At 49.8% G+C, this 20,444-nt stretch overlaps 1 protein-coding gene across 2 annotated transcripts in view; it reads left to right on the plus strand.

Moving 5' to 3' along the window:
* Positions 1-19,800, plus strand: part of TRIM62 (tripartite motif containing 62) — a 37,984-nt gene extending 18,184 nt beyond the window's left edge. For both annotated transcript variants that reach the window (XM_055573767.1, XM_055573768.1), the window contains 3 exons: positions 2,633-2,889; positions 4,019-4,134; positions 17,292-19,800. In XM_055573767.1, the coding sequence (XP_055429742.1) occupies positions 2,633-2,889; positions 4,019-4,134; positions 17,292-17,842 (924 nt within the window). In that variant the 3' untranslated portion in view covers positions 17,843-19,800. The remainder of the gene's footprint in view (positions 1-2,632; positions 2,890-4,018; positions 4,135-17,291) is intronic.
* The last annotated feature ends 644 nt before the right edge of the window (positions 19,801-20,444 follow it).

Genomic DNA, 20,444 nt, shown 5'->3' on the forward strand with positions numbered 1-20,444 from the left:
AGGCCCCATGGCTGGTAAGTAGCTAATTGAGAGCTAATTCTGTCAGATCATAGGACATATTCCAGCCTCACACTGGGTTGTCCTCAGCAAGATCTCTGGCTCTGTGGTCTGCAAGCTGGGGAGGCCTAGAGAACCCATCAGGGACATACTTAGGGCTCCTAGGGTGGCTGTCACTCTGATGTTTCACTTCTGAGCTGCCCTCTCCCAGCTTCTTTCTCTCCTCTTGTGTTGGAGACACTGGGCCCCCACCAAGAAAGATGATGGAGTCTGCACCCACCTCTGCAGATCGGTCTTGGGCCAGACCCTTCCCTCCTTCACCATTCAAGCAGGTTCTGACTATCAACATTGTGCCAGGCCCTGGGATGGGCACAAGGAGTGCAGGGTTAAGAAAGATGTCATTCCCACCCAGGAGGGGTTCATTCACTAGCTGGAGAGCCACATAAAACGTGGGGCAGCATATTAAGAATATTTACAAAATGCTGTGGGAACATTTAGCCTGTTTAACTGGCTACAAAAGATAGGGAAGGTATCACAGAGAAGGGAGATTTTGATCTGGGTCTCACAGGATGAGTAGGAGTTTGCCAGTTGAATAAAGCATTTGCTGGGGGAGGGGTCCACTCTAGGTGGGTAGACGTACAGTGCAATGGCACTAGAGTGGTAAGCTGGGATTAGAGTAAGGACTTTGAATTCCAGACTAAGGAATTTGGCACTGTACTAGTCATTAAGGCGCCAAGAGATGTTCCTGAACACAAGACTGACTGTGACCCAGTTTGCACTTTAGAAGGATCACTCTGGTAGCAAGTTTGTTGGCAAAGATTAGATGTAGTTGACACGTTAAACCAGTGAGTTGGTGGAATCCAGGGGCATATGTGGAGGAAGCAGGTGGAAAGATGAATGTGGCACTCAGGAGACATGTAAGGCCTTCAAGATGGATGGATCTGGAAAGCAGCCTCAGAGCAGCAGGAGTTGAAGACGAGGGAGGGCATGTCATGTATGAACAAAAGGAGCCAGGACTGGATGAGTCCTCAGGAACAGGGATGGCAGGGAGGGAGCAGCCACAGCGGTGGGAGGCAAACCAGAATTCTCGATTGGTAGAGGCTGGCCCTTGGGCCAAATGCTGCTGCAGACTGGCCAAGGAGGAGCCAGAAGGGCTGGCCATGAGATTTAGGGTTCTTTGGAGGCAGCAGCAGATGGTCCAGGGCAGGCAGGCCCCATCTTCCCCACCATGACCTGCCGCTGCAGGAACCTCGCCTTCCCTGGGTGAGAGGGCTCCAAGAGGCCACAGGCAGCCTGGCCCCTCATCCCCAGCCACTCCCTTCATCACCCCCTTTGTCTGCCTGGCGAGCTGGGTGGGCATGCGCAGGGAGGCTGGCCCACTGCCAGCAGCTCTTCCTGCCGGCCCACAGCCACGACCAGGAGGGAACAGGCCCTAATTGAGCCTTTGTGGAGCTTCCCACAGAGCCCTGGGCACTGAACACAGCGGGGTCTCTGACTCTGTGAACTCCCAGTCAGAATCCCACAAAGTCAAATTGCAGAGGCAGGCCCCACATGCTGCTGCTGCTGAGCAGCACTTTTGTGTCCTGTGTCATCCTGACTCTTGCTGTCCCCTCGGCCCGTCCCCCCCTCCACCCCCAACTGACATCCTGCTCACCCTTCAGGCCCCAGCTCAGCAGCCATCTCTCCACGAAGACTTCACTCTCCACGAACAGGGATGTGCCTGTTCCAGTGTTTAAATAACCAGGCTCTGGGGCTGCACCTCAAACAATGTCATGTACTTTGTGAACCTCCCCTCACTTATCATAGCCCTGCAATGTCATTGTGTTACCCTCTTCCCAGATAAGAAAACCAAGGTTTAGAGATATCAGGCGACTAAAGTTGCCACAGCGGGAGACCCAGTGCCCTTGGGCACTGAAGCTATGCCTTTTACCACTCAACCCCACCTTGGGCCTGGCAGTGCCCTTGGAGACAAAGAGAATCAATCAAGTCCAGGCTTGTCTTTCTGTGACAATGGCTTTAACCCCCAACTCTTGTTCCCTGGCAAGAGGGTCTGGGGGTAGTGGGACAGGTTGCGTAACCCCCAGACTTGCCCAGTATGTTGCCATTTATAAAGCTTTCTGACATCTGTGATCTCCTTGGCATCTTTGCTTAGGCTGCATGAGTGATGTTTTTAAAAAAATAAAAATTTCCCTGTCTCCTAGACTGAGCTCAGCATCTGCTCCCTGCCCATCCCACCATATCTCTGGCCCACTTCCTCATCCCTCCCATCCCCAAGCCAGAAATCCAGATATCATCCTCACACCTGTCTCTCCTTTACCCTTACAGCCAGTCAGTTGGTCACCAGGGCCACCGAGGCTCTCCCTACAGATGTCTTTCAAGCCATGTCCCTCTGCTGCTCCTCTAGCTCAAGCCTCATTGTCTCGCCTGGACCACTTCATTTGTTTCCTAACGGAGACTATTTGTTGTCCCTGATCAGGCCAGTTCTCTTCTGCCGCCATGCTTTTTGCCATTTCCTCACTGAATGTACCTTTCCCGCCCTTTCCTCTCTGCGTGCCAAGACCCTCAGTTTCCTCCTCTCACACAGGGATCACCCCGTCCATTCTCCCTGACTAACCCCTGATGACCGTGTTCACAGTCTTCCACCAAAAGCCTGCGGACTACCATCGGGGAGGCGTTCGAGCGGCTGCACCGGCTGCTGCGGGAGCGGCAGAAGGCCATGCTGGAGGAGCTGGAGGCAGACACGGCTCGCACGCTAACCGACATCGAGCAGAAAGTCCAGCGCTACAGCCAGCAGCTGCGCAAGGTGCAGGAGGGCGCGCAGATCCTGCAAGAGCGGCTGGCCGAGACCGACCGGCACACCTTCCTAGCCGGCATGGCCTCGCTCTCTGAGCGGTGAGTGCCTGCCTGCCCCAGCGTCTTCTCCACATGGGTCACCCGTCCCCGGCCCCTGTAGGATGGAGGGAATGGAGGCGGATGGGGGTGGTTAGCGGAGAAATCATTCATTCAAATCTCCATCAAACACACAGGACGTCTGCTCTGTGCCATAGCCTGGGGTGAAGGCTTTGTGTACGCACGCTATTTTATACATCATATTTATAATCCTATAGGGTATTACTTGCTTTGCGTGATTTATATTATAAATATACATTTTATACTATTTATTATAATATCTTTTTTTTTTATAACCCTACTAGCCCCTTGGAGGTCCTTACCACTGTCATCCCTATTTCACACATGTAGAAACTGAGGCACAGAGAAACTGGACCAACTGGCAAAAAACCTTCATCTAGTACATGGGGGAGCCAGGATTCAAGCCCAGGTCTCTTTGGTTCCATGGCTACCTTTAATAATAATACTTGGGACTTCACTCGTGGTCCAGTAGTGAAAACTCCTTGTTCCCACTGCAGGGGGCATAGATTCAATCCCTGGCTGGGGAACTAAGATCCCGCATGCTGCATAGTGTGGCCCCCCCCAAATAACAAATAAATAAAACTTTAAAATAATAATAATAATAACACTTAATTATTGGTTTTCCCTTGTGGCTCAGCTGGTAAAGAATCCGCCTGCAATGCAGGAGACCTGGGTTCGATCCCTGGGTTGGGAAGATCCCCTACAGAAGGAAAAGGCTACCCACTGGAGAATTCCATGGACTATATAGTCTATGGGGTCACAAAGAGTCGGACATGACTGAATGACCTTGACTTTTACTTTCAATGACCAGTACTGATAGCTGATGTCATGTATTATGTTCACCATGAGGCACACACCGTGCCAAGCATTTTACATGCATTAAGCCTCACAGTGTTCACAAGCCTAGGAGGCAGGTGTTATCATAGTACCCATTTTAAAGATGAAGAAACTGAGGGTGACAGCTAGAGAGTTAGGAAGTGGTAGAAGCAAGCACTTGAGTCTGGGTATGGCAGACTTCCCACGCATGGCCTCTCCCTATGCCAGCGACCCTGAAGGTGCTGGGACAGGAATCCAGCCCCCAATGTGGTCTGCTCTCTTGCTGTCTTTCCAGGCTCAAAGGGAAAATCCATGAGACCAACCTAACCTATGAAGATTTCCCAACCTCCAAGTACACAGGCCCCCTGCAGTACACCATCTGGAAGTCCCTGTTCCAAGACATCCACCCAGGTAAGGCCCTTCCTGCCACTCACCAGGGGGCCCAGGAAGAGGCAAGGATCATCACAGGTCGGAGCTGGATGGGCCACTGCCCAGTTCAGCCCCCTGCTCTACACACAGCATGGGGGCAGGGAAGAGGGATGGGAAGGGTGCCTTAATAAGCACCTACTATGTTCCAGGGCCTGTGCTGGGCACCTGCAGTAGCTCAACCCAGGGAATCTTTATAATGATACAACTCCAGGAGGTTGGTTCTACTAGTGAGCCCATTCTCTAGATGAAGAGACTGAGGCTCTGGGCTGTTCACTCATTCACTCTATGAATACAGAAGAGATCAAGCACCTGCCTCATACCAGGCACTATTCTAGGTATTGAAGATACAGCAGTGAATGAAACAGGCAAAACTTCCTACCCTCGTGCATCTCAGTTACATCCTAGGGTGTGAGAGAGAAAGAAAACAAAATTAAATAAGTAAGATACATAGTTTATTAGATAGTGATAAAAGATAAGGAAGGGAGCTAACAGATTTTGAGGTAGGATAAAACGTTTAGTAGTGGATTCGGTCAGAAGACCTCCTGGAGAAGGAGGGAGTAAAGGCCTGAAGGAAGAAGGAGAAGAGTGAGCCATGTAGATACCCTGGGAAGAGTGCTCCTGGCAGTGGGAATGGCAAGTGCAAAGGCTGTGAGGCAGGAGCAGCTGGGCATGTTCAGGGAAGAGGAAGGAGACCAGTGTGGCTGGAGTGCAATGAGTGAGAAGAAGAGTGGAGGTAGCAGTAGCCAGACCATGAGGGCCTGTGGGCCCAGGTGAAAACTTTCAATTTTGTGCTGAGTGAGATGGGAGCCATTGGAGGGTCTGGGACAGTAACGTGAATTAATGTGAGTTCTTAAGTTCTTAAAGTATTCCTCTGGCTGCTGAGTTGAGAATGGACTGCAAGGAGTAAAGGGTAGAGGTCAGGAGCCTATTGCAGTAATCCAGGTGAGAGGTGGTGCTGGCCTGAAGCAGGGTGATAACAGTGCACATGGTGAGACGTGATTGGATTTAGGATCCATATTGAACAGAAAGCCAACAGGATTTTCTAATGCACTGGATCTCAGATGTGAGAAAAAGGGAAAAAAAAAAAAAAAAAGGAAGACCACAATGATTTTGGCTGAGGTGACTGGGAAGATGGAGTTGTAAGCACGTGAGGTTCGTGATGCCAATTAGATGTCTCAGTGCAGATGTGGAGAAGGCAGTGGAAATGACACGTATGCAGTTCAGGAGGAGGGTCTGGGCCAGTGGTGTCTGCATGTGGACGGTACCGAATGAGCCAGGAGGAGATCACCTAGGAGGTGAGTTGAGGGTAGAGAGAAAAGAGAGAGGACCATGCTAACAATTGGAGCCCTGGGGCCCTCCTAGAAGTCAAGGACAGGAAGGGGACCCAATCAAGGAAACCGAGAAGGAACAGCCAGAGAATAGGAGGGAGACCTGGTCCATCCTGGAAGCCAAGTGGAGAAAGTGTTTCGAGGAGGAGGAGTGGCTGGTGGTGGCCAGGCTGCAACGCCAAGTGTGGGAGGATCAGCACCGACTGTTGTCTTGGTCCTGATGGCCTTGACAGGAGCCACTCTGGTGGAGCGATGAAGGCAAATCCTGATTGGAGGCCATCCTAGAGAGAATGGGAGAGGAAGTGGAGACAGTGCTTTCAGAGAGTTTTATTTATGGGAAGGAGAGAGTGTGGCGGAAGCTGTTTGTTTCAGATAGAAGAAATGATAGCATGTTTGGGGGGAAGGGGGCTTCCTTGGTGGCTCAGCTGGTAAATAATCCACCTGCAAAGCAGCAGACCCTGGTTCAATTCCTAGGTTGGGAAGATCCCCTGGAGGAGGGCATGACAACCCATTCCAGTATTCTTACCTGGAGAATCCCCATAGACAGAGGAGCCTGGCAGGCTACAGTCCATGGGGTCAAAAAGAGTTGGACATGACTGAGCAACTCAGCACAGCACGTGGGGGAAGTGGGGCACAGAAAAGATGCAATAGAAAAAGGTAGAATTGAGGATGAATGAGAGAGAGTTGCTGGAGTGCTGTCGGGTGTGGGGTCCACCCCAGCCTCTGCTGGGAGCCGGCACCGAAGCAGAGGGACAGGTGATGGGAGCTCATGGGAATTGTGTTCTGATAGCTTTGCCTTTCCCAATAAGGTAGGAAGCAAGGTCACCCGCTGGGTTGAAAATGGAAGGTTGGCTGAGAGGGGAGAAAGTCTGAAATGGATTTCTAGTAGAGTCAGTAGACCCTGGGACTCTGACATCAACACCTTCCCAACATTACACAACCCACCAGGGCATCAGTCTAACCTACTGGCAGCAGGGAACCTTCTGTGTTGAGTCAGGCGCAATGTCCAATAGAGAGGAGATGAGGATGCAGAGGGGACTAGTCCCTAAGAGATAGACACTATTGTTATTTTTTAGATGAGGAAACTGAGGCACAGAACTGTTAGGAACTGGTCATGGTCATAACCTGGTAAATGGTACAACCAGGATTTGAACCAGATCCATCAGACCCTTCCCTACTAAGCCTACCAGGCATTCTCTGGCCTCATACCACCAACCCAGGAAGGCTGCTGGGGAGGCTGAGGCTCAGAGAGGCTCACCAATTTTCCCAGGTCACACAGCAATCAGAGCTCTTTGCACCTGTCTGGATTCATTCTTTCAATCTACAAACATTGAAAGTCCTTTGAGGCACATTCAGGAGAGACAGATGAGACAACAGACCCTGACAGTCCGTGGGAAAAGGGCCATGATGAGGGACTTACACAGGGCCATGGGAGCCCAAGAGGCAACAGGAAACTCTGGGTGGGTCAGGGAAGGAGCCAGGGGAACACTGAGCAGATGGTGTTTGCACTGAGCACTGAAAACTGACGGCTTTCCCACTCAGGGAGGATGCGGCCTAGAGGTATCCCCAGACAGTCCCTGGCATTGAGAACGATATACGCAGAGAAGCATCCCAGGATGCTCACGATTGGCCTCCAGGTACAGATGGAGAAGGACTGAGGATGATCACTGAGGGTGTGAGTGCTGGACAGGGATGGGGCTCCCCTCTAGGTGATTGAAGGCCGCCTCTGATGCATCATTACCAATTTCACAAAGATGAAGGGATACCTCCTAGTACCCTTTAGTCTGGATCCGTGCCCTCGTTGACAAAGGGGGCAGTAGTTGGGGGAAGGGCCCATTTTCCAGCCGACTGGGTAGGGCTCTGGACTATCCTCCTGGGGTGGGGGTGTGGGGGTCTCTGTGTGCTCCCAGCCTTGGAGGGACCTTCACAGTGGGACCCAGCAGGGTGAGGGCCACACATGGGTGAAGCGGCATAATTCAAATAAGCAAGAAGCCCAGCCAAGGGTCCTGACCCCTCTCCTGACCCAGGGAAGCCCCTCAGGCAGATGGTCTCAGGAGCTGATTTATCTCAGCTGCCACCTGCCCCACCCCCGTCACAGCTCAGCAAGGCAATCCAGGGAGTTAAACCTTATATATCAAGGCACTGTGAGATTTGGGCCCTGCCAGTCTCTCCTCCCTCTACATCACTCCCAGACACACTGAGCCATCTTCAGGTCTTACATGAGCCATATTCCCTCTCCTGCACACTTTTCTCACTTTTGCACAAGCAGTTCCCTTAACCTAAAACCCTTTACACAAACCTCAGTCTTTGAGAGCTAACTCCTACTCTCTTTCACATCGTAGTTTATAAACACCTCCTCTGAAATGCCTTCCTGGATTTCTCCAAGTAGCCCTGGGCTTTCCTGGTCTTGCTGTCTTACTAATGTCTGCATGGCTGTCTCTCTCACTAAACTGTGAGCTCTGAGAGGTCAGGGGCTGAGTCTGATTCATCACTCTACATCCCCAGCAGCCAGCGCAGTAAATGTTTGTGGATGATTGAATAAAGAAATGAATGAGTCCTGGTCTCAGTTCTGTTACTAGAATAGCCTGGTATTAAGTAGGTGCTCAGTGATTATTTGTTAAATGAAGGAACTTGCTGCACATCCTTGGACAAGTCCCTTCCTCCCTCCAAGCCTGTTTCCTCCTCTATTATAGGGATACTAGTGTTCACTGGATAAGGCAATGGCACCCCACTCCAGTACTCTTGCCTGGAAAATCCCATGGACGGAGGAGCCTGGTAGGCTGCAGTCCACCGGGTCACTAAGAGTCGGGCACAACTGAGCGACTTCACTTTGACTTTTCACTTCCATGCATTGGAGAAGGAAATGGCAACCCACTCCAGTGTTCTTGCCTAGAGAATCCCAGGGATGGGGGAGCCTGGTGGGCTGCCGTCTATGGGGTTGCACAGAGTCGGACACGACTGAAGTGACTTAGCAGCAGCAGCAGCAGCAGTGTTCCCTTCTTGACTCCCCCACAAGAGAGCAAACGGATGTGGGAATTTTCATTGCCCCAGGGCAGGCTTTCTCGGCCTCAGAACTATTGACATTTGGGGCTGGATAATTCCTTGTCTTGGGAGCTGTCCTGTCCATGATAGGACGTTTAACAGCATCCCTGGTCTCTACCCAGCTAGATGCTACACACATACACACCCAGATGTGACAACCAAATATATCTCATTCATTGTCCAATGTCCCCTATGAGGCAGATCCACCCCAGTTAAGAATGACTTCCCCAGAGAAAGCAGCCTTTAGCAGAGGGGCTGAGGGAGCCCCAGTGTGTGCTCTGAACATCCTGCCAAGGATAGCAGCCCCTGGGGGTTCAGAGAACAGTGGCCTGGTTAGCCGGGCCTCTTCCTTTGTCTATAGGGCCTGTGAAGTCACTGTGGCTCTTCTGCCAAAACCAAGGCCCTTTATGTCTAGATGGGAGGAGCAGGCGCCCCCAGGGACCTAGCCCTGGATTCTGGCAGCTTCCTGCCTACCCGCCTTCCAGTTCAGGCTTCCTACTGGGTCACCAGAGAATTTTATCTAGCACCTGTTACTCCCCTGCTCTGGAACCTCGACTCTCTACCTCCCACCCACACCCCTGCCCCACCCCTCAGCTGACACTGGAAACCCTCCTCCAACTGCCTGGCCTGACTGCCTCATCTCCTGGGCACCAACTTCCTCCCCACCCAGGACAAGTGGCCATTGTCCAGAGGACACCAGACACTGCTTCCTTTGCTCCTGCCACCTCCCTGTCTGGGCTGCTCTCTCCTCCCCTTGCTTATCTGAATCCAATCATTTTGGGTTCCAGCATATTCACTGTCAAGCTGTGTGACCCAGGGCAGATCTCCACCCTGTCTGAGCTTGTTTGCTCATCTGTGAAACAGATGGTGGAAGGTGTGATTTATGCCCACGGTAGGTAGGAGAATTAAATAAGATTATTTATTTGTGATAATAATCCTGGAACTTAGTAAATGCATGATACCTATTTCTTATGATTATCATGAATCATCAGATGTTCCCTCAGTCTTGCTGAACAGGCTTTCTGGGGCCTAAAGGAAAGAACATGAGTGAAAAGATCTTAGCTCGAGTTCCGGTTCCACATCCACCCCAAGTGGCAAATTAAGCAAGCCACTTAATTCAGAGAAATCTCCTTGGAACCTCAGTTTCCTCTTCTCAAAAATGGGTACAATAATTTGTGCTGCTGGGGCTGCTGTGTTGGTCTCATGAGCTAGAGGATGTGAAAGTGTTTTTTTTTTTTTTTTTTATTGCCCTACTGGGTCCAGCTGAGGGCCTGAGTAGGCAGGAGGAATCAGACTTTTTAAAGGCCTGACCAGAGGAAAGAACTGATGGTATTTCTTGCTCTGTCAGGCTTCACAGTTGTCCTTGAGAACAAGGAGGCACAAATGACTTGCTGCCCAGTCTTTGAAGCTGCTGGACTTTGGAGTTTCTCTGTTGCTTGGGTCGCTGCAGTATGTGGTTGATGGTGACCAGGAGACAGATCCTGGGCCCCCTGCAGTCCACGCTCCTTCCTGAATGCCTTTTGACCTTGAGGTCTCAGTTCAGTTCAGTCCCTCAGTCTTGGCAACCCCATGGACTGCAGCATGACAGGCTTCCCTGTCCATCACCAACTCCCAGAGCTTGCTTAAACTTCTGTCCATAGAGTCAGTGATGCCATCCAACCATCTCATCCTCTGTCATTCCCTTCTCCTCCTGCCTTCAATCTTTCCCAGCATCAGGGTCTTTTCAAATGAGTCAGTTCTTCGGATCAGGTAGCCAAAGTATTGGAGTTTCAGCTTCAGCATCAGTCCTTCCAATGAATATTCAGGACTGATTTCCTTTACGATGGATTGGTTTGATCTCCTTGCAGTCCAAGGGACTCTCAAGAGTCTTCTCCAACACCACAATTCAAAAGCATCAATTCTTCTGCACTCAGCTTTCTTTATAGTCCAACTCTCACATCCATACATGACTACTGGAAAAACCATAGCCTTGACTAGACAGACCTTTGTTGGCAAAGTAATGTCTCTGCTTTTTAATATGCTGTCTAGGCTGGTCATAGCTTTTCTTCCAAGGAGTAAGCATCTTTTAATTTCATGACTACAGAGACCATCTGCAGTGATCTTGGAGCCCAAGAAAATAAAGTCTGTCACTCTTTCCATTGTTTCCCCATTTATTTGCCATGAAGTGATGGGACTGGATGCCATGATCTTAGTTTTTTGAATGTTGAGTTTTAAGCCAACTTTTTCACTTTCCTCTTTTACTTTCATCAGGAGGCTCTTTAGTTCTTAGTTCTTCTTCGTTTTCTGCCATAAGGGTGGTGTTATCTGCATATCTGAGGTTATTGATATTTCTCCTGGCAATCTTGATTCCAGCTTGTGCTTCATCCAGCCCAGCGTTTCTCATGATGTACTCTGCATAGAAGTTAAATAAGCAGGATGACAATATACAGTCTTGACGAACTCCTTAACCAATTAGGAACCCATCTGTTGTTTCTTGTCCAGTTCTAACTGTTGCTTCTTGACCTGCATACAGATTTCTCAGGAGGCAGATAAAGTGGTCTGGTATTCCCGTCTCTTGAAGAATTTTCCACAGTTTGTTGAGATCCACACAGTCAAAGGCTTTGACATAGTCAATAAAGCAGAAGTAGATGTTCTTCTGGCACTCTCTTGCTTTTTCGATGATCCAGCGGATGTTGGCAATTTGATCTCTGGTTCCTCTGCCTTTTCTAAATGAAGCTTGAACATCTGGAAGTTCTTGGTTCACGTACTATTGAAGTCTGGCTCGGAGAATTTTGAGCATTGCTTTGCTAGTGTGTGAGATGAGTGCAATTGTGTGGTAGTTTGAACATTCTTTAGCATTGCCTTTCTCTGGGATTAGAATGAAAACTGACCTTTTCCAGTCCTGTGGCCACTGCTGAGTTTTCCAAATTTGCTGGCACGTTGAGTGCAGCACTTTAATAGCATCATCTTTTAGAATTTGAAACAGCTCAACTGGAATTCCATCACCTCCACTAGCTTTGTTCATAGTGATACTTCCTAAGACCCACTTGACTTTGCACTCCAGGATGTCTGGCTCTAGGGCAGTGATTACCGTGGTTATCTAGGTCATGAAGATCTGTTTTGTATAGTTCTTCTGTGTGTTCTTGCCACCTCTTCTTAAAACCTTCTGCTTCTGCTAGGTCCATACAGTTTCTGCCCTTCAGTATGCCCATCTTTGCCTGAAATATTCCCTTGGTATTTCTAATTTCCTTGAAGAGATTTCTAGTCTTTCCCATCCTATTGTTTTCTTCTATTTCTTTGCATTGATCACTTAGGAAGGCTTCCTTATCTCTCCCTGCTATTCTTTAGAACTCTGCATTGAGATGGGTATATCTTTCCTTTTCTCCTTTGCTTTTCATGTCTCTTCTTTTCTCAGCTATTTTAAGGCCTTGTCAGACATCCACTTTGCCTTTTTGCATTTCTTTTTATTGGAGACGTTCTTGATCACTGCCTCCTGTACAGTGTCACAAACCTCATCCATAGTTCATCAGGCACTCTGTCTATCAGATCTAATCCCTTGAATCTATTTGTCACTTCCACTGTATAATTGTAAGGGATCTGATTTAGGTCATACCTGAATGGTGTAGTGGTTTTCCCTACTTCCTTCAATTTAAGTCTGAATTTTGCAGTAAGAAGTTCATGATCTGAGCCACAGTCAGTTCCCGGTCTTGTTTTTGCTGCCTGTATAGAGCTCCTCCATCTTCGGCTGCAAATATAATCAGTCTGATTTTGGTGTTGATCATCTGTGATATCCATGTGTAGAGTCTTCTGTTGTGTTGCTGGAAGATTGTGTTTGCTATGACTATCGCATTCTCTTGGCAAAACTCTGTTAGCCTTTGCCCTGTTTCATTTTGTACTCCAAGGCCAAACTTGCCTGTTACTCCAGGTATCTCTTGACTTCCTACTTTTGCATTCCAGTCCCCTATGATGAAAAGGACATCTTTTTTGGGTGTTAGTTCTAGAAGGTCTTGTAGGTGCTCATAGAACCATTCAATTTCAGCTTCTTCAGCATTAGTGGTTGGGGCATAGACTGGGATTACTGTGGTATTGAATGGTTTGCCTTGGAAACTAACAGAGATCATTCTCTCATTTTTGAGACTGCATCCAAGTACTGCATTTCTGACTCTTTTGTTGACTATGAGGGCTACTCCTTTCTTCTAAGGGATTCTTGCCCATGGTAGTAGGTATAATGGTCATCTGAATCAAATTTGCCCATTCCAGTCCATTTTAGTTCATTGATTCCTAGGAAGTTGATGTTCACTCTTGCTGTCTCCTGTTTGACCACTTCCAATATACCTTGATTCATGGATCTAACATTCCAGGTTCCTATGCAATGTTGTTCTTTACAGCATCGGACTTTACTTCCATCACCAGTCACATCCACAACTTGGCATTTTTTTCACTTTGACTCCATCTCTTTATTCTCTCTGGAGTTATTTCTCCTCTCTTATCCAGTAACATATTGGGCACCTACTGACATGGGGAGTTCATCTTTCAGAGTCCTATCTTTTTGCCTTTTCATACTGTTCATGGGTTCTCAAGTCAAGAATACTGAAGTGGTTTGCCACTCCCTTCTCCAGTGGGGCACGTTTTGTCAGAACTCTCCACCATGCCCCGTCCGTCTTGGGTGGCCCTACACATCATGGCTCATAGTTTCATTGAGTTAGACAAGGCTGTGGTCCATGTGATCAGTTTGGTTACTTTTCAGAGATGCTTAAATGGATGGAGAACACACCTGGAGACCAGATGGGCTGCCTTGGCTCCTTCTTTCTGTTTGTGTAAAACAGTGTCCCAGGACCTAGAAAAGAGCTCTGACCTTTAAAATGTTGAACCCCAGGGGTCAGGATTTGTTCATTCTCAGGAGAGTCTGGCACCTCTCCTGAAAATAAAGGATGGGTGGAAGGTTTGCCAGTCCCCATATGGGGACTGACTTCTCGGAGTTCAGTTTGGTTCAGTCCCTCAGTTGTGCCCAACTCTTTGTGACCCCATGGACTGCAGCATGCCAGGCCTCCCTGTCCATCACCAACTCCCAGAGTTCACCCAAACTCATGTCCATTGAGTTGGTGATGCCATCCAACCATCTCATTCTCTGTCATCCCCTTCTCCTCCTGCCCTCAATCTTTCCCAGCATCAGGGTCTTTTCAAATGAGCCACCTCTTTGCATCAGGTGGCCAAAGTTTTAGAGTTTCAGCTTCAACATCAGTCCTTCCAATGAACACTCAGGACTGATCTCCTTTAGGATGGACTGGTTGGATCTCGTTGCAGTCCAAGGGACTCTCAAGAGCCTTCTCCAACACCACACTTCAAAAGCACGATTCTGTCTGAAAGTACAGAAGGGAGGACCAAAGACAGGACCTCTTTTTATGAAGAGGTGGACCTCAGCCCAGGTTTTAGGGTGCAAGAGCCTCTTAAGAATCAGGTCACACCCTCTGCCTAATAAGGATGCCAGGCCCTCCCCCTAGCCTCGCCCTTTGGGCTGTTGGATCCTGCCTACTATGGATCAGGTCCCGCCCCCAGCCACGCCTCTACTGCCGGAAATGATCAATGAACAGCAGACCCCCGCCCCTGCTGCTGCTGCTGCTGCTAAGTCGCTTCAGTCGTGTCCGACTCTGTGCGACCCCATAGACGGCAGCCCACCAGGCTCCCCCATCCCTGGGATTCTCAAGGCAAGAACACTGGAGTGGGTTGCCATTTCCTTCTCCAATGCATGAGAGTGAAAAATGAAAGTGAAGTCGCTCAGTCGTGTCCGACTCTTAGCGACCCCATGGACTGTAGCCTACCAGGCTCCTCCATCCATGGGATTTTCCAGGCAAGAGTACTGGAGTGGGGTGCCATTGCCTTCTCCGGACCCCGCCCCTAGGCCCACCCAATGAGTGGCGGGTCCTGTCCCTTGCGGCTCCGCCCCCAGGAGTTAGCACTCAGTACGGATTTCCTCCATCCTACAGCTCATCCCTATCGGTCCAATCTCAGAACCACTGAAAACCCACTTGGCTGCCTCCTAGAGTGCCCTCCGTACTCATCAGTGGCACTGTAAGCGCCCACGTTGCCCTACTTAGACGTAAGAGTACGGAGCTGAGCCCTCCAGCGTGCTAGTCTCTCGCCCCCTCCCCAGCCCCGTCCTTCTTCTCCCAGCCTGGGTTCTGCCTGTCGCTGGTCTCCTCAGATTATCCTGGCACCTCCGAGGCACTCACGACAGCTGCCCACACCTTGGCATTGTGCCCATCTCCTGTCTCTCTTTTTCCTCTGCCATGAACACCTGAGTATGACCCACATTCCACAGCCAGAGGAGTGGCCCCATGTGTATCTGATTAGATTTTTCTTCTCTCCTGAGCTCCCCCCAACACACACATACCTCCAACACCCCCTTCACCTCCTACCTCTTGACCCCACGGTGGGAACGCCCACATTCCATGTGGTGGGAGCCTTCTGGTCTGACAGGCTGCACTGTGACCAGAGGACAGGGTGAAATGTTCCTCTGCTGACTCGGTGTCCTCCTTCTCATGGCTCCCCTCGTCTGTGTCTCTGGATAGAGAATTATGTTTCCTTTGACCTCTCTATTCACAGGGCTAATTGTTTCCATACAGCCCTCTGGCTTCTAAGAATAGGAAAGGAGGGTGTAACACTCAAGACTAAATTTATTCCTGACAGAGCTCAGGAAAGGAGCTTGCTCTAAGTCAATGGTCAGCTTTGTTAGTCGACTGAGAACAGGAGCACAGTTCGGGGACTGGCTGTCACTCTCTGTTAGAGATGATGGCCATCACTGAGGCATTTTATTTCTCTGTATACACACAGCCAGGTGAGGTGGCTGAATTTGGAGGTGATGTTCAAGCCAAGCATCATCATGGCCCCTCTCCACCAGATAATGAAAGCACCAGAGAGTCAGATGGAGGAGTCCCTCCTTTGCTCCAAGGAACTAGTGACAGAATTTCTTCTTCTTTTCTCCCCTCAGTCTTACTCTGCCATGGCAATGCTCATCCAGGCTAACAGGAGCCAATTCTCAATTCCTTCTTCTGGCTAGGCATCAGCTCCTTCAGGGGGGCAAAAGTAAACAGAGTCTTTGACAAGAGTTCATGAGACTTTGAGAGCCAAGCCTGCGAAATCAGTGTGGCCACCTCAGAGCTGGGTGTCCCAGCCTGCCCAAAGACCAACACAAGCAGGGTCAGTTTAATTTGGTGAGCCTTTCTGGAAACCTTCCCCATGCCAGGCTGTGGGGAAGATTGTATATGTCAATAAGTAGATGCTGGGCACGGGGCACACCAGGGAGAACCTAGCTGGGAGAGTACGTGGTCCTTGACCTCCTGGTGTACATGATAAGTTATGGGCACAGAAGACTATCCCAGGTGTCAGGAGAGAGGCACAAACAAAGTTGAGAAATTTCAGAGGAAGCAACCAGGAAGGCTTCCCTGAGGATGAGCGCTGGAATTGAGCCTCATGAGGATGATTACAACAAGCAGAGGTGAGGTGGAGGAGGGAAAAGTCTGGGTGAAGGCTTAGGCCTGACTGGAAGGGTGAGTGAGAGGTAGGCAGGAAGAGAAGGCTGGGGCTGGATTGCACCTGGTCTTGATTAGTCCTGGCTCTGCCAGTGTTTGTCTGTGACCTGAGACTAGTCAAGTCTCCTCTCTGGGTCTCAGTTTCCCCATCTGTCAAATGGGAGAATTGGCCTAGAATCAGTGGTTTTCAACTTTTTCAGACCCATCATATACATTTTTTTTTTTTAGCATTTGGGTTTATTATTTTTTTCATCATATACTTTTCATAACAAGTAATTTGTAATGACTCAAAATTAGTATGACCTTCTCACAATTTCAAGTATATATGTACCCATATATATGTATATATTCTATGATATATATAAAGGAAAAAATAGAAGGAAAGTATTTATAATAAAATACTGTATATGTCAATATGTAGATGCTCACTCACAACTACCCCAGAAAACATAATGAATGAGTCAGGTGCTCACACCATAGGTAAAACATCATTCTGCCTCAAATGCAGTCTGAAATAGGTAGGTTATCTTGGTCAATGGTGTTCTTCTTAGAGATGTACTTTCAAAAAAAAGCAAACAATTCTTGGTGAAGTTCCAGACAAAACAAATTCAGTGTTCCCCCAGTTTATAGGGTAGTTGCATTTCAAAATATTCAGTATATATTAAAACTGGACAAAAATTATTTCATATTTATGTGTAAAACTGAGTTAAACTGTAGTTCTGGGTCATTGTAAAAATTTTTTTCATCCACATGAATATCTGGGGGAGCATCTGAAACTTATTGGTGGGGGGTATGGGACCACCCTGCACATTTCATTCAGGGCATTTAGCATCCCTGGATCCTACCTATGGAGACAACTCAAACACCCCCCACAAGTTTCCAGATTACCCCATAGAGTGGTTATCCAGCACCTGAAGAATCTTTAAACTCCCTCCCAGCTCTTATATCTTCCAGTTCTGGACCTCATTCAGGTTTACTCAGCAAATTTTTGCAGAGTACCCGCTGTGAGCCTTGCCCCCCAGGAAATCATCAGTGAACAAGCTGCCATAGCTCTTGTCCCCTACAACCGAGTTTCAATCCAAAAAGCTCTTAACTGTCACCGTCCCATTTTACAAAGGAAGAAGCTGAGACCCAGAGAGGGCAGGCCTGTATTCAGCATCACACAGCCTCCTGGGGGCCAGCCAGAACCTGGACCCAGGGAAGAACCATAGAGTGAGTCCACAGCCTTCTCTCATCTTCTCTTCCTCCCCCATCCCCGCAGTGCCAGCCGCCCTGACCCTGGACCCGGGAACCGCCCACCAGCGCCTGATTCTGTCCGACGACTGCACCATAGTGGCCTATGGCAACCTCCACCCACAGCCGCTGCAGGACTCGCCTAAGCGCTTCGACGTGGAGGTCTCGGTGCTGGGTTCGGAGGCCTTCAGTAGTGGCGTCCACTACTGGGAGGTGGTGGTGGCGGAGAAGACCCAGTGGGTGATCGGGCTGGCGCACGAGGCCGCGAGCCGCAAGGGCAGCATCCAGATCCAGCCCAGCCGCGGCTTCTACTGCATCGTCATGCACGACGGCAACCAGTACAGCGCCTGCACGGAGCCCTGGACGCGGCTCAACGTCCGCGACAAGCTCGACAAGGTGGGCGTCTTCCTGGACTACGACCAAGGCCTGCTCATCTTTTACAACGCGGACGACATGTCTTGGCTCTACACCTTCCGTGAGAAGTTTCCGGGAAAGCTCTGCTCCTACTTCAGCCCCGGGCAGAGCCACGCTAATGGCAAGAACGTGCAGCCGCTGCGGATCAACACCGTCCGCATTTAGTGCAGTGGAGGGCGACCGTGGGTGCCTGGGCTTGGCCACCAGCAAGAGCCTTGCCCCCGCAGACGAGAGGCCTGGACTCTAACCCAGCGAGGCCACCCCTGAGATCTCAGGCCTGTTGTTTACCCTTCAGCCTCATTTCCCCATCTGTGCAATGGAGGTTGTGCTCCGTGACTCGGGAAATCTCTTCCAGCACTGATGTTCTGTAGCTCTGACCTTGATGGGGATGCAGTTGTGGTCCAAGAACCAGACCTGGCTTCTCCTCATGGCAGCCCCTGCCTAACCCCTCATTCTCTCGGGCAGGTGATTGCATCCCTGTCTCCTTCCTGCCCACATGCCCTGACCTCAGGATGTGTCAGAGTGTTGCCAGCAGTTGGCAACTGCAGAGAGAACCCTCTTATGCTCCCAGGCCTGAGACTTGCCCCTGACCAAGCTAGTGATGGGCTGTTTTGTCCTTGATCACAGCCCACGGTGGACACAGGTGGTAGCTAGCCCCTAAATCGCCTGAGAACCACCCTCTCCTTCCACCCCTGTACCACAAGTTTTACAGTTCCTGATTTTCCCATTTATCTGTGGGTAAAAGTGATATTGGGCTTCCCTGGTGGCTCAGTGGTAAAGAATCCACCTGCAATGCAGGAGATGTGGGTTTGATCCCTGGGTTGGGCAGATTCCCTTGGAGAAGGAAATGGCAACCCACTCCAGTATTCTTGCCTGGAGAATCCTATGAACAGAGGAGCCTGGTGGGCTGCAGTCGCAAGAGAGTCAGACATGACTTAGTGACTAAACAGCAACAGCAACAATAAAAATGATGCTGTGGCCTATGGAAGGCACCCAGTAGTTGAGCCCACCTGTTACAGCCAATAAGCCCACAGGCCTTAGGGCAACGGGATGGCACACCCCAAGGCTCATGTAGGACAAGCATCACTGGGTGGTGGAGGTCCCCAGCAGCTCTGAACAAAGGTCCAACCGGGCCTCTTGACTTGGTAAGGGTGTAGCAAGGCTGGGGAGAGCTGTTGTTTGGGCCTGAGCACTGGGGTGGGCTGTTGGTTAGGCCCCCCCATCAATCTTGGCATCTGTCTCAGCTGGGATACCATTGCGGAAAACATGAGCTGCTTTAGCTTTTTTTAATTAGACAAGGATTTATTACCAGGTCCCTAGTGGCTTTGCAAAATCACTGCAAGGGCTAGAGGAGCCGACTCTGCTGAATTTCCAGGAACAGCTCCCAGCCGCCAAATTCATCATGTCTGCTATGACCAAGAACGCTGCTCCCATCGGCAGGCAGCCACTGCATCAGAAGCTGCTGGCTGCAGAACTGTGCAGTCTCTGCTACTGTCCATGCCAGTAAATGATGTCCTGAGGCCTGCCTCCCTCCAGGCAATTTGGTTTCCAGATCCAAATCTCTACAAGGGATTCTGTTTGGGGAAACATAAATCAGATGCAGAACCTTGGCTGCAAGGGAGTCTGGGAAATGTACTTTTCTTCTTTCCAGCCTCATCCATACAAAAGGCACAATAGAAGAAAGTGAGACTGGGTGTTGCACAAGCTCACTTTCAGTTTTTGCCATTGGAATCCACCTCTAGGCCTTGGCTTTGAGGCAACAGAGCCTGTAGGTGTCCTGCTCCAAGGCTGTGTCCCTGTCCAGGACATGCGCCCCTAGAGTGAGCCTGCAGAACCAAGCTGAAAGCCTCCCACCCTAGGCTTTCCATTCCAGTTCTGGGGCCTAGATTCTGAACTTGGGGTCTTTGGTCATACCCATCTCAAAGGAGCCAGACTAGCTGAACCTGGGGAGCTCCCACCTCACAACTGCTGCCCATGGGGACCTCCCTTGGGCAGGAGGAATCCTCAGTCTCACCCCACCCATTCAGCTACCAGAATCTGGGCCACCCCCAGCAGTATTTTTATCTTAAATGTTACCCATTTTGTGAGTTATGATGAATTTGTATTAAATTAAAGTTACAGGCTGTGAGTGGTCAGTGCCATTCATTTTGACACACACAGAGGCCCACCCATCCTGGCCCAGGCAGCATACATAAATCAACATGGCTAATCCACAAAGCAACCCGGCTGAGTAGCACCATACCCATTTTACAGAGGGGGAAAATGAGGTTCATAGAGAGGACATAACTTGCCTACAGTCCCATGTCCCACACTAAGTGAGTTTAGAATTGAGCCCAAGGCACTCTCATCACAACTTACCAGTCAAGGAAGACTGTCGGTCTTGGCCTGGAGGAAAGCACAGTGGTAGCCTTGGAAGCAGAGAGGACCTCATGAGACAGTGGCAAGATACTGGGCCCTAGAACCCCACAGACCTAGGCTTAAATCCAGGCTCTGTCACTGTGTGCCTCTAGAAAAATGAATTAACTTCTCTGGATTTCAGTTTTCTTACATGGAAAATGGGGATAATCACACCAATCTCACATGATTTGTTACAAGCTGCAAAGTGCAGTGGATTTAGGGAGGACCTGCCTGTCACTCAGCTGCCTCCCATGATCGGTGCCTAGAACTGGGTGGGTTTTCTCAACCTCTGGGCTGGCTCTGCTCTTAAGGAGTCTATCTTCTTTCTTGTGCTTTGTGAGGGGGTTTGGGACCACCCAGGCCAGGCAGT

This window comes from Bubalus kerabau, chromosome 3 (genome assembly GCF_029407905.1).
Source record: "Bubalus kerabau isolate K-KA32 ecotype Philippines breed swamp buffalo chromosome 3, PCC_UOA_SB_1v2, whole genome shotgun sequence".
NCBI lineage: Eukaryota > Metazoa > Chordata > Mammalia > Artiodactyla > Bovidae > Bubalus > Bubalus kerabau.